This window comes from Medicago sativa, chromosome 8 (assembly GCF_051527215.1).
Source record: "Medicago sativa cultivar Bolivia chromosome 8, Bolivia_mono, whole genome shotgun sequence".
Taxonomy (NCBI): domain Eukaryota; kingdom Viridiplantae; phylum Streptophyta; class Magnoliopsida; order Fabales; family Fabaceae; genus Medicago; species Medicago sativa.
The window spans coordinates 54,488,141-54,514,254 of NC_140756.1; the positions used below are offsets into that span (position 1 = coordinate 54,488,141).

At 34.1% G+C, this 26,114-nt stretch overlaps 4 protein-coding genes across 7 annotated transcripts in view; 3 read left to right on the forward strand and 1 right to left on the reverse strand.

Annotated features, from left to right (window-relative positions):
- Nucleotides 1-2: 2 nt before the first annotated feature.
- On the forward strand, nt 3-10,383 carry LOC146899591 (F-box/FBD/LRR-repeat protein At4g26340-like). Of its 2 annotated transcripts, XR_015022958.1 has the most exons (6): nt 35-591; nt 1,477-1,930; nt 2,027-2,176; nt 2,271-2,563; nt 4,658-4,722; nt 9,975-10,383. XR_015022958.1 is itself a non-coding variant. In XM_085735922.1 (5 exons), exons 1-4 carry the CDS (start codon nt 104-106, stop codon nt 2,547-2,549), a joined length of 1,371 nt encoding a protein of 456 aa, XP_085592048.1. In that variant the 5' UTR covers nt 3-103; the 3' UTR covers nt 2,550-2,563; nt 4,658-4,947. The 2 variants fall into 2 exon arrangements, 1 of the variants encoding a protein (XP_085592048.1); XM_085735922.1 differs by lacking the exon at nt 9,975-10,383 and having other exon boundaries at nt 3-591; nt 4,658-4,947.
- Nucleotides 7,812-9,034, forward strand: LOC146899592 (uncharacterized). The gene is made up of 3 exons (XM_085736814.1): nt 7,812-7,988; nt 8,135-8,407; nt 8,747-9,034. The coding sequence occupies exons 1-3, from the start codon at nt 7,812-7,814 to the stop codon at nt 9,032-9,034; spliced, it is 738 nt and encodes a 245-aa protein (XP_085592940.1).
- Nucleotides 10,384-11,109: 726 nt separating the features above from the next.
- Nucleotides 11,110-15,312, reverse strand: LOC146899593 (F-box/FBD/LRR-repeat protein At4g26340-like). The gene is made up of 5 exons (XM_085735923.1): nt 14,776-15,312; nt 13,532-13,982; nt 13,260-13,424; nt 12,895-13,173; nt 11,110-11,411 (listed from the first exon to the last, which is right to left on the reverse strand). The coding sequence occupies exons 1-4, from the start codon at nt 15,273-15,275 to the stop codon at nt 12,895-12,897; spliced, it is 1,395 nt and encodes a 464-aa protein (XP_085592049.1). The 5' UTR covers nt 15,276-15,312; the 3' UTR covers nt 11,110-11,411.
- Nucleotides 15,313-17,438: 2,126 nt separating this feature from the next.
- Nucleotides 17,439-26,114, forward strand: part of LOC146899594 (FBD-associated F-box protein At5g60610-like) — a 90,519-nt gene continuing 81,843 nt past the window's right edge. Inside the window, exons 1-7 of one of the 3 annotated variants that reach the window (XR_015022960.1) lie at nt 17,439-17,965; nt 18,150-18,603; nt 18,701-18,850; nt 18,929-19,223; nt 21,191-21,633; nt 21,802-21,873; nt 23,110-23,747. Coding sequence is in view for 1 of the 3 variants with exons in the window: in XM_085735924.1 (XP_085592050.1) it covers nt 17,493-17,965; nt 18,150-18,603; nt 18,701-18,850; nt 18,929-19,207 (1,356 nt within the window). In the remaining 2 variants the exon portion in view is untranslated. Of the gene's footprint in view, nt 17,966-18,149; nt 18,604-18,700; nt 18,851-18,928; nt 19,224-21,190; nt 21,634-21,801; nt 21,874-23,109; nt 23,748-26,114 lie in introns of those variants that run through there. The other 2 variants (XR_015022959.1, XM_085735924.1) reach the window with 2 other exon arrangements.

Here is a 26,114-nt window from a genome sequence, read left to right on the forward strand (position 1 = left end):
TTAAGTTATAAAAAGGGGACGAAGCGACAAATTCTAAGAATAATAAATGATACGTTACCCTCAAAAAATAAAATAAATAAAAAATGATACGTTAGTGGTGGTGATGATGGCGGAAGAGTCAAGCTCCATTCGGTTGAGATCAGAGGAAGAAGAAAACAACAGTATGAGCACTCTACAAACCTCCTTATTGTGTCACATTTTATCATTTCTCCCTACCAAAACCTGCGTCCGTACCAGCCTCGTCTGCCGCAGATGGCGCAACCTTTGGAAGAATCTCAAAACATTCAACTTCTGCGATAACTCCCACTACATGTTCAACAACAACCATGAAAACATCCAACAGTTCCTGTGTTTCACAGTTTTCGTCAATGCTGTACTCTCTCTTCGTAGGTCACGCGACACTCGCAAGTTTCATCTCTCTTGCGCTCATTCCCCATCCGATCCATTCTTTGCTTACTCGGTTAACACCTGGATCAGTACCGTCGCCGGACCTCACCTTGAGGAATTTCATCTCACCCTCCATTGTCTGGACGGAGTTGCCTTCAATCTCCCTCAACCTCTTCTCTCTTGCTCCAACCTGGTGTCCATCAGGTAATAATCCTTTTCATTCTTTTTCCATCCGATCCGGTCAAAATTCACTTTTCTAATTCATTGAGCAACTAATCTGTTTACTATTTGTTTAAAAATGTCTTCTTCAGGTTTTTAAAAGCATGATTTTAAAAAAGTCTTCAAAACGATTTTAAAGAATTTGAAATGATTGTATGAATTTTATAAGATTTCAAAAGATTTTATGAATTTTATGGATCCATTACAAAAATAATTATAACACGTTCTCTTTCACAATATTCTCGATATATACTCTTTTATTTATTATTTTTTATGAGAGAGATATAGAGAGGAGAGAGAGAGAGAGAGAGAGAGAGAGAGAGAGAGAGAGAGAGGAAGAGAGAGAGGGAGAGAAAGGAAGAGATGAGAGGGGGGAGGGAGTGGGAGAAAGAAGGAATGAGAGGAGGAAGATATGAGAGAGAGAGAGAGAGAGAGAGAGAGAGATAGGGAGGAGAGAGATAGTAAAATTTCAAGAAATCTCATGTTTTCATGAAAGACTTTTTCATGCTAAAATTTTCTTAAAAAATTCCACAAAATCCATCAAAATCCAATTTATTAAACAATCTTTCGAAATTTGAATGATGGTTTTGAATACAAGAATTTTTTAAGTGATGAAGAGTCTTGATTGAATACCACAAGACTTTTTAAAATAACAAAGAGTCTTATTGAATACCACAAGTGCAAAGAGTCTTGATTGAATACCACAAGACCTTTTCATGATAAAAAAACTTTTAAAATCCCTTAAAATCCGAGACTTTTTCAATGAATATGAAAAATAAATTTTTGATTATAATAGTGATTACTTATTTTTATTTGCTCTAGTGTTCTGATTTATTTTGAACGTGATTTGGTGATTTGAATGTACATCAGTCTCTCTGGTTATATCTTGTTTCAATTACAAGACTCTTTGGGTATTTGCCTACCGTCATTGAAAATGCTACAACTACTAGACATGTATCTCGTGGATTTGAATCCTGTGAATATCTTTCTTTCTGCCTGCCATGTTCTCGAAGATCTGGAAATGTCCTTCACTCATGAATCTTTGGCCATACTTCGGGTGCCAACTTCCTTAAAGAGGTTGAAAATTCTCGTTGAGACTAAAGTTGGGGCTTGCCTTGAAATAGACGCGCCTGATCTCAAGTACCTTAGCCTCACCAATGTTACAATCAGCCATGCAGCAACTATTGGAAACTTGCACAACGTGGAAGAAGCATTTCTTGATGTACTTCCCACTCCTGAAAGTGAATCTGTTGAACCTTTACTCATTCTCCTCCGAGCTCTCTCACGAATTAAACATCTTGAGCTGTTTAGTTCAACAACGAAGGTGTCGTAAGTCTTGATTATTTGTATTGTATGCAGTTTTTATACTAGTAACTATAAAATAATCAGTTAATCACTTGCTGTTGTCGTGTACCTGCAGTGGCTATCTGCTGCCCCAACTTCAGATTTTCCAGAATTTCGTTATATGCTTCACCTAGAGCTCTTTCTTCTCTCTTTCAACTTTAAGTTTATATTTGACATGCTTCATAAATGTCCTATCCTGCAAACTCTGATAACATTCAACGACAAGGTATGTTCACTTTAACTAAAGATTTGATGTGTGTGTGTGTGTGTGTGTGTGTGTTTTGTTTGAATATTTTATGTGAGTTGCCCTTTGTTGCCAGATGGATCCATCGTTTGATTCTTCACCTGCATATGGATGGGAGACGAAGCCTCAAAGTGTTCCCAAGTGTCTCGTATCCCATCTGACCTTTATTAAATTTGGATCATATCTAGGACATTTAAATGAGCTGGAATTTGCTAGATATGTTTTTCAAAATGGACTTGTTTTGAAGACAGTGCTTATTGATGGATTCTATATGATGTACGAACCGGAAGAGTGGAAGGAAAAAATTTCTGATCTGCCAAGGGAATCGACGATGTGCCAACTTCAATTTCATTGAGATGTATCACAAAGGTGTGAACTTTCACTATTAATTGTTTCTTGTTATTACATGCATTCCACCAAATTTTTTGCTTGTGTTGGAATACTACAAATCCATACCCCCATAGTATCTAAATTTCTTTGATCAAGTTATTTTCTCAGAACTAAACGTGAGTACCTATGTTCAAAAGAAGCCTAGAAATACAATTAGGCTTGACAAAACAATTATATTATATTATTGGGAAGTGTATCTAGTTTAAGTTCGTTCAATAAATGATGTATCTTGTTTTTTATATAGACCAGATACATAGTCATTTATTAAATGAATCTAGGAAGTTAAATTTCTCTTATAATAGACACCAGAGTAGTAGGAAGTTAGAAAATGAGTAATTAATTAATAAAGCTTGGGAGAAAAATGGGGGGCATTCGTTAAATGTGGAATTGGTTGCTAAGGAGAGATTAGGCTCTTGAATTCCTAGTCCCCTCTCATTCTCTTCATCCTTCTCTTTGGACTTTGATTAGAATATTGCGAGAGACCAAGTCTCCTTTGTCATATTTTATATCTACATATTAGCCTTAACATTCCCAACATAAATTTTCATATGGGTAATGAGTAGCAGCCAAACTGTGTAAAAATCTATCATTGAATACATGATAGTAAGTTCATTAGCTTTTTTGCTCGTTAATTAGTTAGATTAGAAAGTGAGTACGGCAGTTAGTGTGTGATAAGCTATAGAAATAATAGAACCTTGCAGTCATTTCATAAATGTTCAATATGATTCCTTGTGAGTTTCTCATGCTTCGTTTTTTCTTTCCTTTCCTCTTCTGATTTTGTGATTTCCAAACTTCAATATGTCCCTTGTTTGATCACATGCATGTCACTAGTGGTCACCACATTTTCAACTATATTATGTCTGAACTGCGTAATTCCATACCCCCAAAGTATCCAATTTTTATTTGATCTAGTTAGTTTACAATACCAAATTTGGACTTCCCTTCTATGCTAAACTAAGTTTCACATTACACAATGCTTGTTTTAGGATTTCACATTAGACAATGCTTGTTTTAGGATTTCAAGCTTTGCAAGAATTGAGAATTTCCTTCTGTAAAAAACTACATTGTGGCTGAACTGCTTCTTCTTGTTGGTACAACTTTTTAGAAAGACAGCCTAATCATGAACCAATTACTTACAACTGACTAATCCAAGTAAAATTTTGTTTGGAATTAGGATTTAGGATATACACTTTTGGAATAGGTTGCAACTTGCAACTTACTTGCTTACATTACAATAATTTAGCCTCCATAATGCTGAATATTCAAAAGATAAACTTTTATCTTGTATGGTAAGGGAGAAGATAACCAGAACCTGTTCCATTTGCATTTGTATTAGTGATTGATCTATCTCTAGAGAATTAAGGTGTAGTTCATAGCCAGGGCAATTGGCGTGAGACTTTTAAAACTGTTGCAGGACATCAATAAAGGGGGTAGGGTAATTAAAAACATTTTGAGTAAGGTCGACTATAGGCAGCGAGGTGTATTGATTAAAGATTAAAAGCATGCTTGGATGGCATAACACATGCGGATGGAATGTTAGTGAGGAGTAAATATCAAGGCAAAACATTATTCTTTTTGGATGTGTTATCAGTTTTACTGGTGTCGTACATTGAAATGATCTAAATTGGTCCATCTTTACCCTTGACCTACTTGTTATTAGTCTTGAGAAAGCATGATTCACCCATTTAAGGTTGCTAGAGCTAGTTTAAATAGTGCTTCAGGCTTGATGGCAATTTAAATCAACATTTGGAACTGAGCTTAGGCATTATGTATAATAAGGTTCATTTGCTGCTCTAATCTGCTGCATTTTCATCAGTTAGGTCTAAGTTGATAACATTTCTATTCATTTCTTAACCAAATACTGAATTGTCTTTAGAAGCACTGTACCATCGGAGAAGATTTTTTATCTAGTTTTCTCAACAAAAGTTTGATACACATTCTACAACTATGGTTAATCTGAGTATCTTTGCTACTCTAATCTATTATCGGTTATGTCAAACGAAGTTCTAAGATACTTTCATTTATGTTAATCATAGATTAGATAACATTGGTAGTTTTCATTTCTCTTTGCAGCTCGCAGGGCCATGGGAGAATTGAAGAGCAGGAGCTAGGAAAGAATGGGACTGCTGCCGAGAAGGGTTCTGTATTTTTGGTTACATATCCATAAGATGTTATCATGTTTTGAAGTCCCTATAGTTATCTTGATCTCTGTGTTACATTTGTTGTTTGTTATTACTTTAGTTAAATATTTTATGACGCTAGTTTCAGTATTAGTATTTTGGTACTTATAAATCTTTATAGTAACCTTATGTTTGGATGAATGTTTGTTGCAATCAGTATATTGTGCTGTGATTTGCTGTTGATGGTTTCTAATCTCCCTTTTTATGTCAGATAACAGAAACGAATGAAACTAAATCCCATGCTTCGTTACAATGCTTTGCTACAAAAGTTATTTCACTGCCTTTAATCTGAAATTAGATACGTACATCTTAACATAACAATGTCCAATTTGTAATGTTTCGGCAATGTTTTGCATTGTCCTATTAACTCAAAGCCGAATGTTTGTTTGTTGTCGAAATTTTATCGCCTGTGCTAATCTTATTTCACACAATAGGCTTTATATTCTTCTATACATGCCTTTATTTCCGACTACATAATGAGAATATTCATTTTTATGGAAGCATGTTTTTCTTTATCAAACAACCTTTATTATGGAAGCATATGCCTTTTTATGGTTATAGACTGAGTATCTTTGCTGCTCAGATCTGTTATCAGTAATGTCAAACAAAGTACTAAAATGCAAGAGCTGGGCCGTGGAAAAATGCAAGAGCAGGATAGAGAATGGGATTGCTTCTGTCCAAGTTGTACCTGAGTATGGTGTGGATAATTCTGTATTTCTGGTTATATCTGCTAAAGATAAATGTAAACTATGTGAATTTGTGTCATACGCCATAAACGTCAACACCTCATAGATTAAAAGATTGCAATCGATGTTGAGATGTGTGTTTTTTTGTTTTTAAATTAGGGAAGAGAAACTTATTATTAATAGACGGAACGTAACACTAATGATCATTTTATAACTGTTTGATATGTGATTTGAATTTTGTTTCTTAATATTAGAAGGTTGAGTTCTTATCTGGGAACTGACATCTCATAAATATATGAAGATCGTTTTATATCACAATAGTAGACGATGATTTTTTTGAAGTTAAATTTGATCAGTACTCTTTTAAATTCCAAGTGAACTAAGGGAAAACTCTATGGTTTATATCTTTTATTGGGAATTTTCAAAACCGAGTCAACCTAATATAAAACCGCAAATCGTATAAAACAGTAAAAACAAACACGTATGGTTTGAATGTGTTAATTTTTCATTCAACCGCATGATTTAGTTTGGTTTGTGGTTTTTGGATTGCCACCTAAATCAAACCAAATGATCATTTAATTATGAGTATTAAAGCAGAAATCAACCCAAACACTCTTCGCATGTTCATTAATAACACTTTGAACCTCTCTCTCTCATTGATTGAGAAAAGTAGCCGCACGTTGATATATTGCTGTGATATTTTCATCCATATCATTCCATAGTTTTAGATTTCTACTTTTCGAAAGGCTCCAAAGTGTTGTACATCACATGCTAAGTTTAACTTGGGACATATTATTAACAACTTTAAAATAGAGATCAACAATTCCATCGGCAGTTAATTTAAAAAAGAGATTAACAATTCTATCAGCTGTAAATTAACATGCGGTTCTAACGATTCCCATAACCCAATAGATTTTCAAGTTTCTATTGCAACCGAACAAGTGACAAAGAAGTGCCATAAATTTTCCCCACACATTTCACAACGGATACAATTTGGAGAACAAAGTACCTTTTTAGCAAATTTCATTATGGTTGACAAACAATCTCAGCATTCTCCATATGATTTTTTTTACCACTTCAGCCCCTCCTTTAAGAACACACAGGAAGTGCAAATGCTCTCCAAGTAAAGTTTGGATTATTACCAATTCTTGCTCCAAGAAAATCACCATGTGAAAAATATTCGGCTTTGAGAACTTGAGCCACTAATGAAAGAGGATTGGTAATAATTTTCCATGCTTGCTTGGCTAACATGCAAGATTAAAATCATATAAATTTTAAATCACATACCTCCATATTCCTGCAATTGATAGTTTACCCCCACGACAACCAATAGATTCCGTGATTGCTACCTCTCTTTAAACCCCACCAAAAGGAGTTCATCATATTTTGAATGTAATCGTCAAAGCGATTGAGGTAATAAGAAGAAACTCGTCATATAAGTTGGAATGGATTGTAGTGCGGATTTAACAAGAACCTCTATACCACATCTAAGGAGTGTTTTAATGCTCCAAAAATTTAGTTTTTGCCAAACTATGTCTTTGATAAAATTGAAGACTGGTTTTTTGCTCCTACCAATCATAGAGGGCAACTCCAGATACTTTTCGATACATAGAGTAACGTTGACATCCAACACACTTGCAATATCATCTTTCAGTTGGTTTTGCACATTTCTACTAAATAAAACTTCGGACTTTTGAAAATTCATCACTTGACCTGATGCCTGAACATATGTGGTTAGAATATTTGTATGAACGTCTGCTCGATAGAAAAGAAAACAATCATGTGCAAATAACAAATGTGACATAATTGGTGCATTTTGACACACGGCTACAACGGATGTTCCCACTGCTTTCAACTTTTCTCAATAAAGTTGATAGGCCTTTCGTTACATAGAATAAAAATGTAAGGAGAAAGAGGATCCGACACACCTTAAACCTCTTCCAGGTTAGATAGAACCAACAAACTCACCATATACTTAGGATATACATATCCGACACACATCATCACCTAATGTATCCTTATTTCATTAATGTATTTACTAGCTCAATTGACAATATCAAAATTGTTAAGTTGAAAATATATTCATCTAAATTTAAACCTCTTGTAAAAAAAAAAAAAAAACTAAATTTAAACCTAGTCCATACCACTTTCTCTACCAGTAAAAAAAATAAAAAGTAAAAAGAAAGAAAAAAAAACTTTAAATTTGGTTTTTCAATAAACGGGAAGCTAGAGAGACAACCGTTGATGGTTTCATTTCAAAGCATTGGAATTTGAATGGACTACTCGTAGATTACCGAAGCGACGATAAAGGGGAGTGAGTCACCCAAACGATACAGACACGCTTGTTAAGTCACCCAAACGATGGCTGATTCTAAAATCAAACGACGCAAAGAAGAAGAAGAACACGATGGCACCGACTTGATGAGTATTCTACCGGACTCACTAGTGTGCCACATCCTATCATTCCTCCCAATTGAAACCACCGTGGCTACGTGTCTTGTTTCTCGCAGATGGCGCCACCTCTGGAAGCATCTTCAGGTCTTCCACTTCTCCGATGACTCGCACTGCTACACCACTCAATTGAAATTGTTCAAAAAATTTGCATTCTTCGTGAACGCTGTGCTATCCCTCCGTACATCCCGTGACATTCGAAAGTTCTCGAAACTCTGCATATTTACTTTGAGCCCAAATTTCTGACCAATGTTCCTGTGCCACCTTCCTCCAAAAAGGTGAAATTCAACAATGGAAATTTCTCATGGACTTGCCTTGAAATAAAATCCCATCGTTTGAGGTCTGCCAAAACCACATTGGGCATCATTGGCAACGTGCATAGTGTTGTGGAAGCATATCTTGATGTCTTTTGCCAGCGTGAGAGTGAATTTGTCGACCCTATTCTCAACCGCCTCAGAGATCCCGACAATGCATTATATCTACTGCTGCGTCATTCGACAAAAAAGGTGAAGTTTTATTACTATGATTTATATGTATCTGTATAACTATTTTTGGTATTGATATTGTGCCATCACTTGTTATCATGTACAAGCAGTGGCCACTTCGTGCCCCTGTTATAAATAATCCAGAATTTTGCAATCTACTTCATCTAAAGTTCATTCTTCCCTGCTTCAACTCGAACCTTCTGGTTAACATTCTTGAGAAATGTCATATTCTTCAAGTTCTCATTACTTCAAATCGACAAGGTTTGTTGACTTATCAAGTTTAATTCAATGAATGTTTATATTACTCTGTACACACAAAAATATACTTGTAGTCATCATGATATCCATTGTTGTCGATAGGAAGAACCATCACCTTTAGGAGCATGTGAGCTGCAGTCAACAACAGTTCCTAAATGTCTTGAATCCCACCTCACCTATATTCACATAGAAGGATACCAAGGACTTGAAGAAGAGCTGACATTTGCTGAATATATTTTGTTGAACGGACTTGTTTTGAAGACAATGCTTATTTTTGTTGATATTTCGATGGACATAACAAACAAGTACCGTTCTCTCAAAAGATTAACCCGTGCACCAAAGGGCTCTGTCATGTGCCAACTTGAATTTGATGCAGATGGGTCTCCTTAAGGTGCAAACTCTTGCTGTCTCTATTTTATTCGTCTTATCGGCTTTCTTTGGTCATGAGTTCCTGATTATGGTGGTGGTTATGAAACAGCGCATTTAACCATTTCTCCTCTTTTCCCTTTCATGCCTTGAAGATATCCTTGGACTATATTGTACTTCTTCAAAAGTATACCACTGTTTAATGGTTTTTATTGCTTTGGATGTTATTGTCACCTATATGATATCCAGCTGTTTGGCTTGTGGTAAAAAATAATCAATTAATTTTGATGTTAACCAATTCTTGCAAATTTTGCATACAAAGTTTACGGTAGTATATGTTGTGTTTCTTTTTGAAAATGTTTGTGATAGATTGACATTACTGGTTTTTCTTTGCAGATCTGTGTACTGAAATGTAATTTAGTTGTTAATTCTCAAGGTTGGAAACATGACTTCTTTTTTTAGCAGAGAAGCCTTTCGTTTTGTTCTTTAGTTGAGAAATAGTGATCCATTAAGAACACGTTTGTGTTTGTGTACTCTTTAAGTTGGCATATAATGCATGCCAAAGCGCCATTTTGTGAGAAGCAATTCTTTGTTGTGGAAAAGTAATTTCAGTTTGTGGGCAAAGTTGAAACATATAAGCTCTAATAATTGTTATAGGCTGCTTCCCTTCTCGACTTGCGTAGTCTTGGTTATTAGATAACCAATAAATTCATATTTAAATTATTATATATGTTATGATTTGTAATATCTGATAATGTGTCTCTGGATTGAAATGATGCAACTTACTGTTAGTGAATTTTTTAACCACATTATAGCAACATAGTTTAGGTACTTGCAGATTCTTCATTTTTAGTCTTGTAGTTAGAAAACTGTATGGGCTTTGAATAACTTATTCTGCTACATGTTTGGCAGTGCTTATTTGGAATGTCATGATTTCTGAAGCTAACAGAATCATGTTTTTCAGGAAGATGATGATGGGAGCAAAACATATAAATATGTAGTTCACATTTCAACGAGTTCACAACTTTGGATATTGGCATGTTTTTGTGGTACACAAAAGGGCATGGATATGACGGCTAGCTGGAGTAGTATTTTTTTTTTTTTTTTTTGTGTAGAGAAAGGTCGTTGAAAAACCTTGTTTATTGCCTTTAAATATGGCCTTTTGCAGTCACTTAGAGTTGCTACAACTTAGTAATTTCACAACCCAAGATCAATTCCTTTAATTGAAATCTTTTGTGCGGATGCTACTGAGTTATTGTACTTCAAATTTTGAGGTCTAATATGCTGCATATTTTGACCACAAGAATTTGATATCTTTTACATTGCCTTGTTCATGGTAATAATTGAAAGCTCTAGTATTATATGCATGAAAACTTAGAATTGTTGTCAATTCACAATGTTGGTTTTATTATTAATTTTTAAGGTTCTTCGAATAAATACAAGTACACCCCCCCGGGGAAGAAACAAGAAATAATCATGTATAGAGATGGATGTGTGCAATATTAGCCAGCTTCTGTATACATTTTTTTTTTTTTGAAGGAATAGCCAGCTTCTGTATACATATCCTTAGTATGATCTCACACCTCGAAAAACAAACATTTAATTGGATTTAAAAAAAGACTAGTATTTGTATAATTATTATATCAGATTTAGACATTTGATATGTAGTTTAATCCATAAGAACATGTGTCGAAGAGTGTGTTAGAGGGTGTGTCCCAACATTACTCATAATTATTTTACATTTTGAAGATATGTAGTTAACATTTTGATGAACTTTTTGCCTAATGTTTATTTCAACATAAACATTGTGTGTGTGTGTGTATATATATATATATATTACAGTTTAACTCGATGGCCCAACCAAATTTTATTTCTGGCTCCGCCACCGTCTACGACGTACACACTAGAGAAGAAACAATGACATAGTTACAATATGATGGGAAAAACATGACTAATTATAAAAAAGGAGACGGTGGTATGGGATGGAGTGGATCTTGTTACTCCATACCACTTAACTCCAGTACGTTTTATCATAATCCATTAATAAGCTCAGAAAATATCAGTTTCAAGTGATCAAAAATTCAAATAAGCAGAATATATTGTATGCGCCTTAAAATCCATTATGGAAGATGATGTTGATCCACAACTTTACAGAGTTATAGTGACTCTCAAGCAAGTCTTTCGAAGTCTCATAAACAATTTTCAATTACGGTCCTCAGTTCTACACAATATAAAGCATAACATAAGCAAATGGTTGCAAAAGACTCGATAAAATGCAAAATACAAAAGTACACTGCCAAAACATTCAGCTCACAAAGCTTGAAATTCCATCAAATTCGTAACCAACAAGCAAGACTGAATAACCAGAAATGCGCAAATGCCAAATCCACACTGATTTATCCTGCAACAGAAACTTAACATTAGTAATTCACATAATTTAAATCCATAGACATAAATATGGTTTATCAACAAAAAAGGACATAATCAGTTTTAACAAATCATGCCATTTAGCATTTATCCAATGACCAAAACTAAAGAAGTAAGTTGAGAATGGCATTGATTTAGTTGGAAAAGAAAAATTGGTTACAATCCCTATTATCGAAAACGAAAATAGGCTTTTTCTTATAAGAACAAAACTTTAAAACAGCTAATTTACATTTTCAGCACCTAAACCATAAAAAAATCTATAGAAGTATGGCTCAAATGGTTTTGAAATGGAACACGTTGCGTGAACTTAAATTTCGTACTCATAACTTGCAAGAAATGGTTGTCGATTATCCATAAGACAAAAGCTACACAGATGCAGTACATTGATGACAATGAGATTTTAAGCTCACAAAAAATTTAAACATAAATATACATAAGCACAAGTAGGCAATACATTAACATGCTTGCAACATTAAGATTTCTACAAGAGCTTATGCACATTCTAAGCAATACTGTCTACATCAAGAGGGAATTTTGAATAAATCCTAACAAGATGTAAGTGACAAGCAATGGCCCCCTATTGGTTAGCAGAAATAGGAGAGTCATAAATGATGAAACTCGTTCTGACATTATAACATATAAGGATGGCGAGGAGCAGAGTAAGTTATATCTTAGAAATTGTATCCGTCTGGTGAAGGAGAGTCTACAATAAATAACTCAGGTAATTCTTTTAGCTCATCAGTAAAGATCAGTCTATATTTTCATTCATTTCTATCATTTTAACGGGTTTCTATAGTAATATTTGGTCAATGACAACCACATCATAATATAATTTCCTAAATAAAATACACTTGTAGAAAGTAGAAAATAAAAAATATGGTAGAACCCAGAAGTTAAAAAATTCTTAACTGATACATGAACATAAAAATTTATTCCTTTCCCATAAGATGGTAATACTACCATGGTTAAATTGAGTTAAATGCAACCAAGAAAAAAAAAAAAAAAACTGGCCTATTATTACTACTATTATTACACAGATATACTACTATTATTACTAATTGCAAAGAAGAACTCACAATGCAAAATTACCAAGTTAATTCACAATAAATGGCATGAAATCGGGAGGAAAAACAAATTCCTTCAAATTTAGTAAGCATGTAAATGTCATAATTTTCTATGATCTTAAAACTCGAATACAAGCATGGATACAAGGGTAGAACTAGATTAATTAGGTTTAGCAGATAGAGGCAAATCCAAATTAGGTTTAATTATGAGAAAATAACTAGATCATAGAAAAATTAGATACATAGAAAGGTATGCATTGCAATTCCACCAAAATTAACATGGTTGAAAATGTGGTGACATGAATGTAAGAAAAAGGGAAACTAATTGTGCGAATTAAACATCATTTTTTTATTCAGAAAGCACAGTAGAATAAAGATGGTGAGAGTTCTCACCTATTCGAATTTAAGTTGGCAGACAGTAGATCCCCTTGGCATATTCGAAAATTTTCTGATTATTTGGTACTTTGTCGACTTCTTGCTTTCATCCGATAAAAAAACAGAAATATGCATTGTCTTCAAAACAAGTCCATAATGCAAAACATAACTAGCAAAGTCCATCTCACGCCAACATCCTCTATATCCTTTAAAGTGAATATAGGTCAAGTGGGATACAAGACAATTAGGAGCACTTTTCGGCTTTGCCGTGAGACTATACTGAAATGGTGATGTAACCTGCAGGAAACAAGGTACAACTCACCAAATAATCAAACAAAAACACACACCCACGCTAAAGCTTAAGTTAAACTCTATTTACGAACCTTGTCATACTGAATTATGAGAGCTTGAAGTATAGGGCATTTCTGAAGAACGCCGTATAGAAAAGGGTCGAAAGTAGGGACAATGAGCTCTAGATGTAGTAAACAGCGGAATTCCGAAAAGTGCATTTTTGAAAAATCTATAGAAGGTTGACTACCAAGTAATCTCTTTTGGTACGTACACAACAACAAGAAGTGGAGATACAAGAATTAGCACAAAACTATTACATATAATGGAATATATAATACACAAGGATAATGAAAATATCACTCACCTTTGCTGTATAACCACGAAACACTAGACGTTTAATGCCAGAGAGAGCTTGGAGGAGAGTGAGTAAAGGGTCAACAGATTCACTTTCAGAAGCGGAGAGTACATCAAGATATGCTTCTTCCACATTGTGCAAGTTCCCAATAGAAGTTGCATTGCCAAATGTGATATTGGTGAGGCTAAGGTACTTGAGACCAGGTGTGTTTATCTCAAGACAAACTTCAATGTCATTCTCTATAGTAAATTTAAAACTTTTCAAGGAAGATGGAACCCTAAGCTTGGCCAAAGATTCGGTTGAAAAGGAAAGTTCCAAAGTTTCTAAGATTGGACAGGCAGAGAGAAGGATATTAATGGCATTCACATCCACATTACCAGTGTCTAGATGTAATCTCTTCAATGATGGTAAACAAACAGCCGAAGATTGTTCCAATTCCACAAAGACCTCACCATAGAGACTGTGTACATTACACAAATCTTATGTTATCATCATTTATCATGTCACATTTAACAAGAACAAGTTTGCAAATAATAAGTAAAAAAAAGACTGAAATATCTTTGTAGCTCTAAATTACCTTCTTGTTTACTAATTATATTTCTAAGCCCCCTACTCACTTTTTAGTTAATAAATAAATTAAAGGACTAAAAGACTGTAATTTTTGTAAATTCATATCTTTTATTAATTTAGTTTGTTAATTGAAAATGTCTTTGCTTCACTAGTATAATCATAAAATCACCAATTACTACTCCCTCGGATCCTAGATTTCCTTGGGTTATTTTCATATAACAAAACAATCAATAAATGTTTTTTTATAAAGTTTAAATGAGCTGGACTCCGGAAGCTCACCGACATCATCGCAGGTCACCCAGGGAGCACCAACATATGTTCATATACATCAACCACCAAAAAGATCCCCACATCGGCCATGGGAGTTGATCTCACGGCCAGAGGCGGAGCTACTAAAAAAAATCATTTTTAGTAGGTATATACACATATTAGAATATGAAATTATATTATATATATAATATGTTGTGTCAAATGTATCATAAAATAATTTTAATTATCCCATCATACTTCATACCTATTTCTCCCTAACAAATAAACAGGAGTATTATTGAGAAAACAATGACATTGAAAATGATAAGTAAATAGGAGAAATTTTTTACAAAAGTTAATGGAGGGGGTTATAAAAAAGACTAAAATAAAATACCGTTATTACTCAAACATGAATAAGAAGAAAAAGCGGTTACCTGATGGAGATGAGGTTAGGGCATGATAGGACCGCGAGAGGGAGTTTGAAGCCCTGATCCTCAGATGAAAAGAGAGCGAGATGAAGATCCTCAAGGTGGGGCCCAACGGCGGTGTGGATCCACGTGTCAACAGAGCGTTCAGCGAAGTTATCAAGTTGAGATTGGCCGCAAGAGAGACGCATCTTCCGAATGTCGCGGGTCCTTCGTAAAGAGAGAACGGCGTTGACGAAAATGGCAAAGTCTTTGAAATGTTCGGCCTCGCCGTCGACATCGGGGTAGTATTCATCGTAGAAATCAAAAGCATGGAGATATTTCCAGAGATGAAGATACCTATGAGAGACAAGGCTCATTGTACACACAGAAGTTTTTGTGGGAAGGAAGGAAAGTATATGGCACAAGAGAGAGTCTGGGAGACTGCTTAATCTGTCTGTGTTGGTGTTACTGCCTTGTCCATCGTCTTCTTCTTCTCCTGGTTTTCTTCGCTTTGAACTTTCCTCCATTTTAGATTTTCAGATTTTCTTTTGTAAACCTCTTTCTACTGTTTTATGTATTTTTTGTTTCTTAATATACTGTGTGCACTTTCTTTTTTCACTCATTATTTTATTTATTTATATTAGCTTTTTCATACTTTTTTTAGAGGAACTTTTTCATACTAGTGCTAGTGAGTAGTGTCTACTATATTGAGTTTGACTAGTTTTTGATATACTGGGCTACTTCAGATTCAGAGTGGCGTGTAGCTTCTACTCTAGCCTGCAAAATGACCATTTATTTATTGATGGATTGGACAACACATGTGAAGGATACCTTGGTGGTCGTGATGATTATTAATAAGATTAAATATATTTTTAATCCTTAGATTTTGCGTTACTTCGAAGAATAGTCTCTACATTTCATTAAATCCTCACATTTTATCACAGTTATCAAAATTAATCTCTGCTGTTAATTTTTAACGGAATGCTGATGCGGTAGTTAGTAGATCCCAATTATTTATTGAAATGTAAAGACTACTTTTCAAAGTCACGTAAACTGTTGGGACCAAAAAACATATTTAACCTTAAAATAATTGGGACTCACTAACTGTCACATCAGCATTCCATTAGAGAATCAACAGCAGATTGATAACGGAGATAAAATCTAAGAATTTTAAAAACATTTAATGAAATGTAAGGACTATTCTTCAAAAGGGAGCAAAATGTAAGGACTAAAAACATATTTAACTCTTAAATATACAATATAATTATAACAATTTTTTTAATATGCAAATATATTAACTAGCACAAGAAACCACTCATAGGCTCATAGGACATCAACATAAATATAACTAATATTATCGATTAAGAGAGTGATGATTAATTTAATATTGACCATGTGGTCTTTGATGTGAAATTTTCATTAATTTACAAATGTAAAAACAATTTAAAAAACCTGGAAATTAATTTTCAAAATAAAAAAATACAAAAAATGGAAATCAACAAAAAAATCAGTTTTTTTTAAATAAAAAAAATATGAAACTTAATTTTCCAAATTAAAAATAAAAAAATTAGAAAATATTTTTTGAAAATTAGAAAAACGAATTCGAAATTAAAATAAAATATTTTCAGTCTTTTTTCAAACTTAAAAAGATTTTTTTATTTTTTTCTGGAAATTAATTTTCGTAAATTAAAAAATACAAATAATTCGATACCTTTTTTCCAAAATTTTAAAAAAATTAGGAAATTTATCTTTAGATTTTCTTTCAAAATTAAGAAAAATTTATTTATTTATTAACAAAATTAAAAATACACTTTCAAAAATCTGGAAATAAATTTTCAAGAATAAAAAAATCGAAAAAAAATTATTTTTTTTCCAAATATTAGAAATAAATAAAAAAATTCATTTTATTCAAAATTAAAAAGATTTTTTCTTAAAAAATATGCAACAACTATTTGGTGGCTGTGCTGATTATATTGGTGTAAAAGAGACGGATATATTCATTCCGTAAAGAGTAGTGTTATTTGAACACAACTATTTATGAAATTCATATGGATGGTAAGAACAATAAGTTATTTGAACACAACTCTTTATGGAATTCATATGGATTGTAAGAACAATAAGTTATTTTTGCCAATATAGTAAGGTCGTACAAATACATGAGTGGTAGTTTGATTTTCACCAACATAGACAAAATATTTGTGAAGTCGTATTTTCGATTTTATAGAATTCATACAGATGGTAAGAACGATAAGTTACTTTGTCCGTGTTTATATTAGGGGGATGGAGGACCACACACGTGTTTGGTTTCAATTCTAGAGAGTCAAAGGTGATTCTAGATGTTGTATAATTGGTTTTATGATGTTTGGATAATTTAAAGTAGAATTGATTTTACTTGTATACTTGGAGCTACAATTTGTAGCTTTTGGCTTCTACAATTGATTCTAAACTTAAATTCATTGATAGATCCACTTTTACAAAAATACATCTAAACATAAATCACTTTTCTTTCAATTCACTTTTATTCAAAATCAATTTTACAAAATGAATTCATTCAAAATCAATTATAGGAAGGGTTTATATCAGGGGATGGAGGACCAGTTAACATTTTTTCTAAGTTATAAAAAGGGAACGAAGCGAGTATATCAAGAGTCCCCAAATTCTAAGAATAATAAATTATACGTTAGACAGTAGTTGGAAGGGGGAGAGATTATTGACAGTGGTATGCAACAAACGAAACGGCGGCGATGATGGTGGAAGAGTCGAGCTCCATTCGGCTGAGACCAGAGGACAGGATGAACAGTCTACCAATCTCCATACTGCATCACATCCTATCATTTCTCCCTACCAAAACCTGCGTCCGTACCATCCTCGTCTGCCGCAGATGGCGCAACCTTTGGAAGAATCTTCAAACATTCAACTTCTGCGATAACTTCACCTACATGTTCGACAACCATGGAAACATAGAACAGTTCTTGCCTTTCACCGTTTTCGTCAATGCTGTGCTTTCTCTTCGTACGTCACGCGACACTCGCAAGTTTCATCTCTCTTGCGCTCATTCCCCGACTGATCCGTTCTTTGCTCGCTCAATCAACACCTGGATCAGTACCGTCGTTGGACCCCAACTCGAGGAATTTCATCTCACCCTCCATTGTCTCTACGGAGTCGCCTTCAATCTCCCGCAACCTCTTCTCTCTTGCTCCAACCTAGTGTCCATCAGGTAATAATCCCTTTCATTCTTTCTCCATCCGATCCGGTCACTATTATAAGCAAAATTCACTTTTCTAATTCATTGAGCAAATATGAAAAATAAATTTTTGTTTATATTAGTGATAATTTATTTTGTATTCTCTTAGTGTTCTGATTTAATTTGAATGTGATTTGGTGATTTGAATGTACCTCAGTCTCTCTGGTTATATCTTGTTTCAATTACAAGACTCTTCGGGTATTCGCCTACCGTCATTGAAAGTGCTGCAACTACTAGACATGTATCTCTTGGATTTGAATCCGGTGAATATCTTTCTTTCTGGCTGCCACGTTCTCGAAGATCTGGAAATGACCTTTACTTCTGAACCTTTGGCCATACTTCGGGTGCCAACTTCCTTAAAGAGGTTGAAAATTATCGTTGACACTAAAGATGGGGCTTGCCTTCAAATAGATGCGCCTGATCTCAAGTACCTTAGCCTCACCAATGTTACAATTAGCCATGCAGCAACTATTGGAAACTTGCACAATGTAGAAGAAGCATTTCTCGATTTACTTCCCACTCCTGAAAGTGAATCTGTTGAACCTTTACTCAATCTCCTCCGAGCTCTCTCCGGAATTAAACATCTCGAGCTGTTTAGTTCAACAACAAAGGTGTCGTAAGTCTTGATTATTTGTATTGTATGTAGTTTTTTTTACTAGTAACTATAAAATAATGAGTTAATCACTTGCTGTTGTCCTGTACTTGCAGTGGCTATCTGCTGCCCCAACTTCAGATTTTCCAGAATTTCGTTATTTGCTTCACCTAGAGCTCTTTCTTCTCTCTTTCAACTTTAATTTTATATTCGACATGCTTCATAAATGTCCTATCCTGCAAACTCTGATAACATTCAACGACAAGGTATGTCTAGTTTAACTAAAGATTTGATGTGTGTGTGTTTTGTTTGAATATTTTATGTGAGTTGCCCCTTGTTGCCAGATGGATCCATCGTTTGATTCTTCACCTGCATATGGATGGGAGACGAAGCCTCAAAGTGTTCCCAAGTGTCTCGTATCACATTTGACCTTTATTAAATTTGCAGCATATCTAGGACATTTAAATGAGCTGGAATTTGCTAGATATGTTTTTCAAAATGGACTTGTTTTGAAGACAGTGCTTATTGATGGATTCTACATGATGAACGAACCGGAGGAGTGGAAGGAAAAAATTTCTGATCTGCCAAGGGGATCAGCGATGTGCCAACTTCAATTTCATTGAGATGCATGTATCACAGGTGTGAACTTTCACTATTAATTGTTTCTTGTTATTACATGCATTCCACCAACTTTTTTGCTTGTGTTGGAATACTACAAATCCATATCCCCAAAGCATCTAAATTTATTTGATCAAGTTATTTTCTCAGAACTAAACATGAGTACCTATGTTCAAAAGAAGCCTAGAATTACAATTAGGCTTGACAAAAAAATTGTATTATATTATTGGGAAGTTTGTAGAAACTCCTATGTAACTATTGTACTTCCTCTGGTCTCTATCATCAGAGAAAATTTACTTTTTAATTTCGATCAAAAAATGATGTATCCAATTTTTTATATAGACCAGGTACATTGTCATTTGTTAAATGAATCTAGTAAGTGAAATTTCTCTTATAATAGGCACCAAAGTAGTAAAAAGTTAGAAAATGAGTAATTAATTAATAAAGCTTTTGGGAGAAAAATGGGGGGCATTCGTTAAATGGGGAATTGGTTGCTAAGGAGAGATTAGGCTCTTGAATTCCCAGTCCCCTCTCATTCTCTTCATCGTTCTCTTTGGAATTTGATTAGAATATTGGGAGAGACCAGAGACCAGGTCTCTTTTGTCATATTTTATATCTACATATTAGCCTTAACATTCCCAACATAAATTTTCACGTGGGTAATGAGTAGCAGCTAAACTGTGTAAAAATCTATTATTGAGAATTCCATACCCACAAAGTATCCAATATTTATTTGATCTAGTTAGTTTACAATACCTAATTGGGATTTCCCTTCTATGCTAAACTAAGTTTCACATTAGACAATGCTTGTTTTAGGATTTCAAGCTTTGCAAGAGTTGAGAATTCCCTTATGTACTAAACTACATTGTGGCTGAACTGCTTCTCCTTGTTGGTACAACTTTTTAGAAAGACAACCTAATCATGAACCGATTACTTACAACTGACTAATCCAAGTAAAATTTTGATTGGAATTAGGATTTAGGCTATATACTTTTGTAACAGGTTGCAACTTTGTTGCTTACATTACAATAATTTAGCCTGCATAATGCTGAATATTCGAAAGATAAGCTTTTATCTTGTATGGTAAGGGAGAAGATAACCAGAACCTGTTCCATTTGCATTTGGATTAGTGATTGATCTATCTCTAGAGAATTAAGGTGTAGTTCATAGCCAGGGCAATTAGCGTGAGACTTTTAAAACTGTTGCAGGACATCAATAACGGCAGTAGGGTAATTAAAAACATTTAGAGTAAGGTCGTTTATAGGGAGCGAGGTGTATTGATTAAAGATTGAAAGCATGCTTGGATGGCATAACACATGCAGATGGAATGTTAGTGAGGAGTAAATATCAAGGAAAATCATTATTCTTTTTGGATGTGTTGTCATTTTTACTGGTGTCTTACATTGAAGTGATCTAAATTGGTCCATCTTTACCCTTGCCCATTTTTTATTAGTCTTGAGAAAGCATGATTCACCCATTTAAGGTTGCTAGAACTAGTTTAAATAGTGCTTCAGGCTTGATGACAATTTAAATCAACATTTGGAATTGAGCTCTTGTTATGCATTATATATAATAAGGTTCATTTGCTGCTCTAATCTGCTGCATTTTCATCAGTTAGGTCTAAGTTGATAACATTTCTACTCATTTATTAACCAAATACTGAATTGTGTCAGTGGAGGATCTGTATTCATTTATGAACCAGAGGTAGGATTTTGGAAATTGTATGAGTCATGATAGTGCCTAATTAAACAAATGAATTAATATCATAAAACTTTCTATTTAACTTCTTGTATTTTACATGAGCAGAGCACTCATTTGGTATATATGGACATGTTTATCTAGTTTTCTCAACAAAAGTTTGATACACATTCTACAACTATCGTTAATTTGAGTATCTTTGCTACTCTAACGAAGTACTAAGATACTTTCATTTATCTTAATCATAGAATAGATGATTTTACTTAGGTAGTTTTCATTTCTCTTTGCAGCTCGCAGGGCCATGGAAGAATTCAAGAGCAGGAGCTGGAGAGAATAGGATGAAACATACCATTTCAGTTTTGAAAAGAAATAAAATAAATAAATATTTATATATATAGTAATACAACACACACACGTGAAAAAAAAATACTTAAATAATAATGATATTAAAACAACACACACATGACATATACACTTCCCATTCTTTTTCCTCTCTCCCGAAACTTCCAGCTTCTTCTCGGTTCCACCTTTCCTCATTTTTTTCAGTTTTTCTTCTTTTCACAAACCACCAAATTCCATCACCAAATCAAACCCCATAAGAAAAATTGCACATATAATCAAAGCTATTTCATAGTACAAGTGATTTTGGATAAAGTTTTGGAGTTGGAGTTGGTGCTTCAAAGAAGGAGAGGAATACCTATCTCATAAAACTTGTCTATTGGGACTCTTTGAGGTATTTTTATCAACTTACAATTCAATTAGTGCTAATTTAGACATGATTAGTTTGTTTAGAAATTATTTAGAGGTTATAATATATACTATGAGGATTTTATGATTAATTATAATTGGTGAAGTTGTAGAATGAGTTTCTAATTCATAAGAAAATATTATTGATGCTCAGATATGACGCCGGACGCTTCAGGTGCTTCTTCAGGAGTGGTTAGAGAGCAAACTTAGTTGATTCGTCATAACTGTGAGTTGATAACGATCATTATCGCATATTTTCACTATTAATATTATTGATATTTTGATCATTTTTCTATGTTAAAGTGTTTATAAAAATGGGGAACACACCCTTTGAATTTTTTTTCTTCTCAATGATGCTCATGTTTAAAGTCATCGATATTATCATGGTATCTATTTGGATTTATCTATGATTTATTGGGCAAATGGCTGAAATGGAGATTTGGTGGTATATATTATAACATGTGTTTTAAGATATGGGAAATACGGTTTTGAAATATATGTTTTTTTGGAAACTTTCGATATTAATACGCGACTTGGATTTGAATTTACTTATGATGATAAGTAGTAGATTTTCAATTGAGTTTTGATGAACGTATTTTGACATAAGTTTTGTGATGTTGCGAAATATGATTTTAAACGTGAATTTTAAGAATGGTGTTTTGAAAAATTACGGTTATAATACTGACGACCTAGGTGCACCTAGTAGTGATTTCAATTAGGTAGAATTACCCCATTAGATGGAGCCGCCCCTATGGAAAGGCCACCATTAGGAGGAGAGGGCTATCAATGAGAGGTAAACTCCCTAATTGAAAATGTTTTACACTTTGTTTTGAGTCAAGAGAAAAGAGCTATCCGTTAGATGGAGCCGCCCCTATGGATAGGCCACCATTAGGAGGAGAGGGCTATCAACGAGATGGAGCTAGTTCTTGATTCACCCATTTTGATATACTTTAAAAAAACATTTTGTTTTGAGTCGAGAGAAAAGAGCTATCCGTTAGATGGAGCCACCCCTATGGATAGGCCACCATTAGAAGGAAAGGGCTATCAACGAGATGAAGCTAGTTCTCGATTCACCCATTTTGTTTATTTTCACTAAATGGAGTTTTCATTAATTTCTTTAAAGGCTTTAATCAAGATTTTTGGCAAATATATTTTTAAAGGCTTTTATTTTGATTTTCGCCAAATTATTTTCAAAGGCGTGTAGTGTTATCTTCATGTTTTTACGATGTTGGACTTTTCGTTGAAGGATGTCTATTTGACTGGAAATATTTACAAAGGATTTTCATGCGTATAAACGGTTGCGGATTATTAGAAATTTATACGGCTACTAGATTTGTAAATTAACATTAAATTTTGAGTAAAGAAAATAATCGTGCTCTTGTGTGTTTCCCTTCTAGTTGGGGTGGTTGTTGTCTCTCACTAAGTCCTTGTGACTTACTCTTCTATTTTCTATTTTTTTCAGATTACCAAGTAGCTAAATGGGAAGCTGCCAGTATATTCGAAGTTCAGTGGTGTCACTCTTTTTGGTAGGCTTCCTTGATGAATGTCTCTATTGTTTATGTATATGTTGAGTCAAGTATCTGCAGCTATTTGGAGTTTAGAAATGTTTCATTTTGAGTTGTACAAATATGTTTGTCACTTGAAATTCTGGTTGATGATGATAGTTTATAAACAGGATTTACATCTTGGTAATGTTGAAATTATAGGTGTTACTCTGTCGAAATTTCAGTAAACCTGATTCTAAATCGAAAGTTAACTTGAAAATTGTTTATTTAATTCGTTAGTTATCAGGCTTGCCGAACTATAAGGTATTAGTTCGTGCGCCGGTCACGATTATATTTTTGGGTCGTGACATAGGACTGCTGCCGAGAAGGGTTCTGTATTTTTGGTTACATATCCATAAGATGTTGTCATGTTTTGAAGTCCCTAGTAGTTATCTTGATCTCTGTGTTACATTTGTTGTTTGTTATTACTTTAATTAAATATTTTATGACGCTAGTTTCGGTATTAGTATTTTGGTACTTATAAATCTTTATAGTAACCTTATGTTTGGATGAATGTTTGTTGCAATCAGTATATTGTGCTGTGATTTGCTGTTGATGGTTTCTAATCTCCCTTTTTATGTCAGATAACATAAACGAATGAAACTAAATCCCATGCTTCATTATAGTGCTTTGCTTCCATTGATGTCAAGTGAAAGACATTAAATTGCATGTGCTACAAAAGTTATTTCACTGCCTTCAATCTGAAATTAGATACGTACATCTTCACAATAAGACTTATCTACAATTCCTTTATTAAATAATAATAAAAGAATTTATTATGGATAAAGGTATCAAATCGTATAACATAATTTGGTGAGGTTTCTAGAAAAATATAATTGGCTCGAAAATATAATTTTAGTTCAATTCAGGTCAAAATTATTGAACCGATTCGCCGAACCGTTTTGATGTTTTGGTTCAGAACTAAATGACATTTTTTTTTTAAATTATCGTGACAGTGTGATTCAGTTTTTTACTTGAAGCAACTTATAAATAGTCATAGTGAGAATTTATAATTTGTTAAGTTTTACCCCTTGAAAATGTTAGATTCTTACTCATTAGCATGAGAATAACAATTGACGTAATAATATTATAATACGATTTCTCAAAAAAAAAAAAAAAAACTTAAAAGCTCAGATTCGACAGTGTAGAATGAAGGAAAATAATCAATCTCCATCTAACCGTTTGAATTTTTTTCCCTGGACCGATCTCTTGAAAGCGCAAAACACAGTCATCATTACACCTTTAGGGAGAAGTGCAAAACATAGCGAGGAATGAAGCAAAAACATCCGAAGATTGAAGATTCAAGAGGCATCAGAAGACTTTACAAAGGGAGGAATTCTGTTCTCAAGTTCCAAGACATCTTACTTTGAAGAATACACCAAGACAGGCGAAGAAAATAGGCGTTTCAGCACTAATTTTGCACTAAAGCGCCTGGGCGCATGAAAGCAGTGTACAAAAGCACCTGGCGCATGGGAAAAAGCCAAGCGCATGACGCATGAAACAAGCGCATGGTCCCATGAATATGCGCCTGGGCGCATGGTGCCTTGCGAAAAAAGTAATTTTTCTGACTTTTTTGCCCCTGGATAACAGGTTATTTTGACCCAAAACCGGTGGAAACTTTCCCTATAAATACCGTGTTCCTCATTCATAATTTCTCGTTCAGAACTGGAGCAGTTCAAGAGGAAGGCGATTCTAGGAGGCAAGGAGGAGTTCTATCTTCTCCTATCTTTTCTAGGGTATGTTTTATCTTTTTGTATCTTTTCTTTAGTTACCATGTGTAACTAAGTAGTTATAGGTTAGAGTTCTAAGATGAACCTCTGTTTATTTTGTTATTTTCTGTTAGATATTTAGTTTTATTTGCCTAGGTTTATTTCTGTAGTAGACACAACCCTAGATTAAATACTTAGGTTGTAACATGGCCTAACATTGCTATCACTATCTGGATGCTTATATCTTTATATTTATATCCTTATATTGATAACTATCTGCCTAGGAAGTAAGTAGTGTGTAACTAGCGAAAGATACTAAGAGAGAGTTGACCCTAGTAGTAAGTACTTAGAAGGTGACAATTACTAAGACTAAGTAGTAACTATGCTGAACCTAGGATGTAACTAGTTATAGATTAGGAAACAAGCGGCTACTTGAAGGAAATAGACCGAAACCTAGTAGAACCATTCTTCTTTCATCCTTGGTAAGGTAGACGCTGATAAGGTTGCCCGTTTGTTTGAAGAGTGTGAGTTGAGATACCTAAGATTCATGGATGAGTTAACCGAATGGAACTTTGACACCTAATAACATTAGGAAAAACCGGAAGACCAATTTAAGTTCATGCTTCAATTACCTTTGAATTAACAAGACCCTACACGTAAAGATCACTGTGTGACCAGCAGCTACAGTTAGTCATCAGAGGGATAAGCATAAATCAACTGATTGAGTAAGACCCCACACGTAAGGATCATCGTGCGATGAGGAGGTGCACCTTGACGACCGACTAGGATAGTAACGTCCCACAATCTCATCACATAGATAGTTCGCTTAGAATAACTAGATACGACATATATGTTAACTAAATTATCCAACAGGTAAATAGGAGGGATTCGAAGAATCCTCTAACCATTGTTACATTTCTGCAACCAAAAACAGGTAACTTGCTCTGGTGCAAACAGATAAAAATTGCAATCTCTCAACCCTTAACTCTTTATTTTATATCGTCAAACTTAAAATAAGTAATGCGAATTGTTTGGACGAAACGACAATCCCCGTGGATACGATACTCACTTATCACTTTATTACTTGGTAAACGATTTGATACACTTGCCTAATCCGCACATCAAGTTTTTGGTGCCATTGCCCGGGATTGTTGATATTTTCGGCTAAGCAATTTAAATTTCAATCATTTATTTTTCTATTTTCAAAAATTGAA

Bases quoted from the DNA above. Each gene is read 5' to 3' on its own strand.
- LOC146899592 (XM_085736814.1), top strand. From the start codon at position 7,812: ATGGCTGATTCTAAAATCAAACGACGCAAAGAAGAAGAAGAACACGAT. The intron at 7,989-8,134 runs GTCTTCCACTTC...ATTTACTTTGAG, and splicing joins ACCTCTGGAAGCATCTTCAG to CCCAAATTTCTGACCAATGT. The intron at 8,408-8,746 runs GTGAAGTTTTAT...TGTTGTCGATAG, and splicing joins TGCGTCATTCGACAAAAAAG to GAAGAACCATCACCTTTAGG.
- LOC146899593 (XM_085735923.1), bottom strand. From the start codon at position 15,275: ATGGAGGAAAGTTCAAAGCGAAGAAAACCAGGAGAAGAAGAAGACGAT. The intron at 13,983-14,775 runs GTAACCGCTTTT...TAATGTACACAG, and splicing joins CCTAACCTCATCTCCATCAG to TCTCTATGGTGAGGTCTTTG. The intron at 13,425-13,531 runs GTGAGTGATATT...ACGTACCAAAAG, and splicing joins TTCGTGGTTATACAGCAAAG to AGATTACTTGGTAGTCAACC.
- LOC146899591 (XM_085735922.1), top strand. From the start codon at position 104: ATGATGGCGGAAGAGTCAAGCTCCATTCGGTTGAGATCAGAGGAAGAA. The intron at 592-1,476 runs GTAATAATCCTT...AATGTACATCAG, and splicing joins TCCAACCTGGTGTCCATCAG to TCTCTCTGGTTATATCTTGT. The intron at 2,177-2,270 runs GTATGTTCACTT...CTTTGTTGCCAG, and splicing joins TGATAACATTCAACGACAAG to ATGGATCCATCGTTTGATTC.